The 5,465-nt window shown below is 43.0% G+C and overlaps 1 protein-coding gene across 1 annotated transcript in view; it reads left to right on the forward strand.

Moving 5' to 3' along the window:
* Positions 1 to 1,729, forward strand: part of LOC117397956 (interleukin-1 beta-like) — a 4,197-nt gene extending 2,468 nt beyond the window's left edge. Inside the window, exon 7 of the mRNA XM_059020519.1 lies at positions 159 to 1,729. Coding sequence (XP_058876502.1) covers positions 159 to 383 — 225 coding nt within the window. The 3' untranslated portion in view covers positions 384 to 1,729. The remainder of the gene's footprint in view (positions 1 to 158) is intronic.
* Positions 1,730 to 5,465: the final 3,736 nt, after the last annotated feature.

Consider the following 5,465-nt stretch of genomic DNA (forward strand, 5'->3'; position numbering starts at 1 on the left):
CACTGACGCACACCGACACACTCTTACAGACACACACTGAGACACACGCACACACAAGAAGAGACACACTCGCATTTTGGTTTTGTTATTCGTTATGCATTTATACAAGCACAGATCCCTAACCATTTTATAATGTATTTATTTTGTATTTATTATAGAAGGTGCAGAATCGGGATGATTTGAAGTCGATCAGCCTGAGCAGCGACGCGACCCGGTTCCTGTTTTACAAGCGAGACAGTGGCAGCACCTCCACTTTCGAGTCGGCTCGGTTCCCCGGCTGGTTTATCAGCACCGCCAGGAACGTGGACCGCGTGAGAGTGGCCATGTGTAACGGGAGAGTGTCCGCAGGGCGCGTCACCGACTTCCAGGTGTCGCGCATTTGACGGGAGGGGCGCGACACGGAGCGACCCACACACCAAACCAAGCGTTATTTGGTTTAAATCTATATATAATGTATGTACCAAGTACATCTCTTTATAAAAGAAAACGGTAAACACGTTGGTGTTCGGTTACCAATTTCAGATAGAAGGGGCATACTTGTCCTACAAAAACAAAACAATTATTATTATTATTATTATTATTATTATTATTATTATTATTTGTTTGTTTAAAGGAGGCGTTGCACGGGTTCAGGGGTTTCAAATTTAGTGACACGGGTGGGGAACTGGTCGGTCATCCGAATTGACGGTTCCCTCCTCTTGAAGAGACCGTTTGAACAGCCGTTCAGTGCCTCCTGCAGCTTTAATGAGATGACGCATTTGGGCAATTAACCCTTTCCGGCATGACATATTAAAAATAGGGGAGCGGAGGGGATAAAGTCGAGTTTTTATAGGTAGCCCTTAATAATCAGCAAGGTCATTTGTTCAATTAAGTAATTCAGAGATCATTTTGGAACAAAAATCCGAACGCCAGCGTGGAGCTGGTTTGAACCAGAGCCTCGCTTAATGGGATCAACGACTTCCATCCTTGAGAAACGTGCGATTTAAGGGTTACCTGTCAAACCAGCTGGACTGTGGCTCTCCGGGAGCGGGGGCTGGACACCCCTGTGCCCGCCGTGCCGGAAAGGGTTTTAATAGCTGATTTCTACAACCGTTTAAAATCATATTTTTAAAAAAAAAAACTGCAAGCGACGTCTTGTCAAGACACGTTCTTCGCTTTTTTAAAAAAAAATTGATTTTACGGGATGTACCAAGTTGGGGAGAAAGGAGGGGGGGGGGGGCAGTTATTAATGTAATGAATTCATATTGAATGTGACCCTGAGTATATCTTAAATAACTGTCTGGAAGCATTTCCACAGAGGCTGTTGTTGTATATGATAGTTTAGGCTATTTATTTATTTATTTATTTATTGATGTTTGTTTTTTTTTTTAAGCGAGTAATGTTTCTTCAGGACTCTTGATATTTTTCTATCTATTTATTTATATTTTGTTATCTAGTTTTTAGGTGACTGACGCTCAGTATAAAATTCTGAATTTACTGCAGGTCCACACTGGGTTTGTTTTGTTCTGTTTTTTACTGCTGAAAATTGTGGGTGGTTTTATTTATTTATTTTAAAAGACCGTCTCTGGAATTTAACCTTGAAAGTTAGGATTTTGTTTTGTATTCATAATTGATATAAGTGTGTCATTTCCTGCCATTTTATTTAAATATATGTTGTTAACTTAATTATTATTTATTTGATTGTATTGCCCTGTCGCCTGTGAATCCAAATAAATGATTGTTTTTAAAATACATGGCTCTTTAAGACCGTTGATTATTATTATTAATTTATTTAGCAGACGCCTGCTTTATCCAAGGCGACTTACAGAGACTAGGGTGTTTGAACTATGCATCAGCTGCAGAGTCACTTACAACTACGTCTCACCCGAAAGACGGAGCACAAGGAGGTGAAGTGACTTGCTCAGGGTCACACAATGAGCCAGTGGCTGAGGTGGGATTTGAACCCGGGACCTCCTGGTTACAAGCCCTGTTCTTTAACCACTGGACCACACAGCCTCCTGAGCAGCAGCACCTTGAAATCCCACCAATGCGATGCAACAGCAGCACATGGGGGTCCATCATCATAATGCACGATGATACTGTAGCGCTCCGTGTATCATGTTTGCGTCTTGTATTCCCTCTCGTTTCTCTGTCTGGGTGCTGTTATTACCGCTGTATCGTGTTCCTCTCCCCCTGTCTGTATTCCCTGTAGCTGCGGGTTCGCTCTGTCCCTGTGGCTGTGCGAGCTGTCCTGCACGCATGGTGCGCCCTGGCCCCTGTCATTGGCTGTTGGTTGTGTGTGCCCATTGGTCCTGGTGTGCGCCTGGGGACCAATGGGATAGCTGTTCGGTCCGGCACCCGATTAGCATAAAGGGGCGGGGTTATGTTATAAAAGGGGGCGTTGCACGCTCATTGTGGGCGTTCCAGGGCAAGCAGCGGGATCTGTAGGGTGTGGTGACGTAACATGAAAAATAAAGCTTTGAACCTGAAAGCAGCGTCTTGTCTTCTTCTCTTCTGCCTATTGCGTGAAACGCTACAATAATAATACTACTACATGAAGATAATAATAATAATAATACATGTAATAATGATGATGGGCAGCAGTGTGGAGTAGTGGTTAGGGCTCTGGACTCTTGACCGGAGGGTCGTGGGTTCAATCCCAGGTGGGGGACTCTGCTGCTGTACCCTTGAGCAAGGTACTTTACCTAGATTGCTCCAGTAAAAACCCAACTGTATAAATGGGTAACTGTATGTAAAAATAATGTGATATCTTGTAACAATTGTAAATCGTCCTGGATACAAATAATAATAATAATATATTTAGTACGATTAATCACTTTGTATGAATTGAAAGGGAGTGTAGCCTCCTCTCTCTGTGTGTTAAACATCCCTTATTAAATAATTTGGGCAGCGACAGTTTCAGAGATAGAGACAGTATTCTGAAACGCTGAACGGAGATCGCTTTCCAGAGCAGGACGGGTTTGCGTGGCGCGGTGCAGGGAGTACGTCATTACGCTGGGACTTGCGTAAAGCACGTTGAACTCTTGAAGGAGCTGCTGGAGTCTCCTGCGGTTTCTCAGGCTGCTGAAAAAAAAAAAAAAACAGCGATTCATTTTGTTTAGGAATACAAATGAAAAACAAAAGCAATTGACTCGTATTTGCAATGGTGTGTTTAACATGTATTCACAATGCGAGGTGAGTTCAAAAAAACAGAGTGTTTATACAAATTAAATACATTGTGTGCATATAGATTGACAGCAATCAATCACCAAAAACCACGCCTACAACCGTTTTAACTGTTGAAGGCACGTCATCTATTTAAAAAAAAAAAAAACCGCGACTCTCAACAGATTACATCGACTCTCAAGCCCAATTCCGCTTGTTATAAGCGGCAACTGCGGAGGCGTCCCGATAAAGCAGCGCCGACTGGTGATGCCCAATCACCGCACAGCAGAACACACAGCAGCCAATAAACACCAGGGGGCGGGCTAATCTGGAACAGGGCGTGGCCCGGCGAGACGCTGACAGTCCTGATTGGCCGGTTCAAATATTTGAATGACTTGACCGCCGGGAAGTTTTGATACGGATGCGCAGAGGCGGCGCAACAAACGGAAAAAATTATCATTTTACTGCTTTAAGAAAGAATTGCTTCAAAATAAGGACGCCGCTGGGGACGGGAATTCAAAAATCAAACTATATAATATACAGAATGGAAGGGGATGTGATCGCACCGGTACTTTCTCGAACAGGTATGTATGATTGTGATTATTATTATGAATATTCACAAGCCAAAACACGTTTTTAGCCCTGAAAAGTGTCTCTTTACATTAATCACGACCCGTGTTTTATATGAATGTACACGAAACACGCACACACGAATTGTACACGACGGACACAGACCGAGGAGAACGCGATGCGCTTTTATTTAATTTAGCGACTCATATACCGGGGTCTGTATTATTTGCAAGACGCTCGGTAGAGAGGCGCACATTAAAATGCATGTTAAAGACCCTGCCCACGCGAGGCACGCTGAATAAGCTGGTCTTGTAGTTACCGGTTTAGCTTTTCTCTTTGCGTTAATGTATTTTAATTAAATTAATATTAATAATTAAGAAATATCTGAGGGCTGCGACAGCATCGCACTACACGCACACACACACACAATGCATTCGCATCTGCTCAACCCTGAACCGTTTCTAATAAATAAAACCACGTTTTGTTTACGTGTGTGTATAATATATTTGTGTGTGTGTTTTTAAATGACGTCCAGTTTCGAGCTGGTTGTGTTTCTGTTGTCACTGTATAATAAGTGACGTAGCTGTACCAATAAGAAGTGACGTAGCTGGGCTTCTGCGTAGTGACGTAATGCTATGTCGGCCCCGCCCCTACAGTTAGGTTAGGGCAATTTTATACAGAACTCTTAACATGACGTTAGCTTCCAGCTAGCATCGCCGTGTTACAGCCAGCGGTGCAGTGCACCCGGGTCCGAGGACTACATAAAGAAGGACAGGAAAATGATGTCACAGTGGGCGGAGTTAGTAAACAGTGCAGCATTTCTGGAGCCCGCAGAGCACTTAAAAATAATAATAATAATAATTTATTTCTTAGCAGATGACCTTATCCGGTGCGATTTACAGTCGTAAACAAAAATACATTTCAAGAATCACAGTACAAGTAATAATACAATTAAGAGCAAGATAAGTACAATGACTTTGGTTCTGGCAAGTACAAGTGTGACAAAATACGATTCAATAACGGAGCAGATAACAGCGTCAGTGATAGTTACATCAGGATATGATTAAATACAAAATACTACAGATTAAACACTTGGCAGATTACAGTACTCAAGTACAGGATTAAATGCAGTGAAATAGGGGGCAGATAAGAGCAAGTAAAGCGCATTTAAGGAAGGGTGATGAAGTGTCCCAGGGGGAAAACAGAGTTCTGCAGGTGCTGTCTGAAGAGGTGAGTCTTGAGGAGGCGCCGGAAGGTGGTCAGGGACTGGGCAGTCCTGACATCTGTAGGAAGGTCATTCCACCAGTGCGATCACAATGCTTTCTAACGTATCCGAGCTCGCCCTGGCAAAATGTTTCTTGACATAATCAATCATTAATTCGCATAAATAAGTCAGTCACTTTATATATTTACGATATTTTGTATTCTTATTAAAAAAAAAAGCGGGCATATCCTAGCGCTGCAAGACAGCACCGCCGCAATGTATTCAGGACAGAGTGGGCTCCACAAATGGCGCCAGTAAGGGAGCACCGAACTGCATCACGGGATTGACTGTCCTATCCTTCTCCGGGACAAGCAAGCGGAGTCACATGACTGGCACCTCCCGCACCCCAGCCCTATTCGCTCAGCCAGTCCTCTTGACGCAATGAAAAGAGAATGAAAGACTATTTCTGTTATCAACTGCTTCATTCCAAAGTAACACAAAGTGAATAATATAACGCAGAGTCCTCTATTAACAAAGAAAATAAAAT

Source organism: Acipenser ruthenus, unplaced genomic scaffold (genome assembly GCF_902713425.1).
Source record: "Acipenser ruthenus unplaced genomic scaffold, fAciRut3.2 maternal haplotype, whole genome shotgun sequence".
Lineage (NCBI taxonomy): Eukaryota > Metazoa > Chordata > Actinopteri > Acipenseriformes > Acipenseridae > Acipenser > Acipenser ruthenus.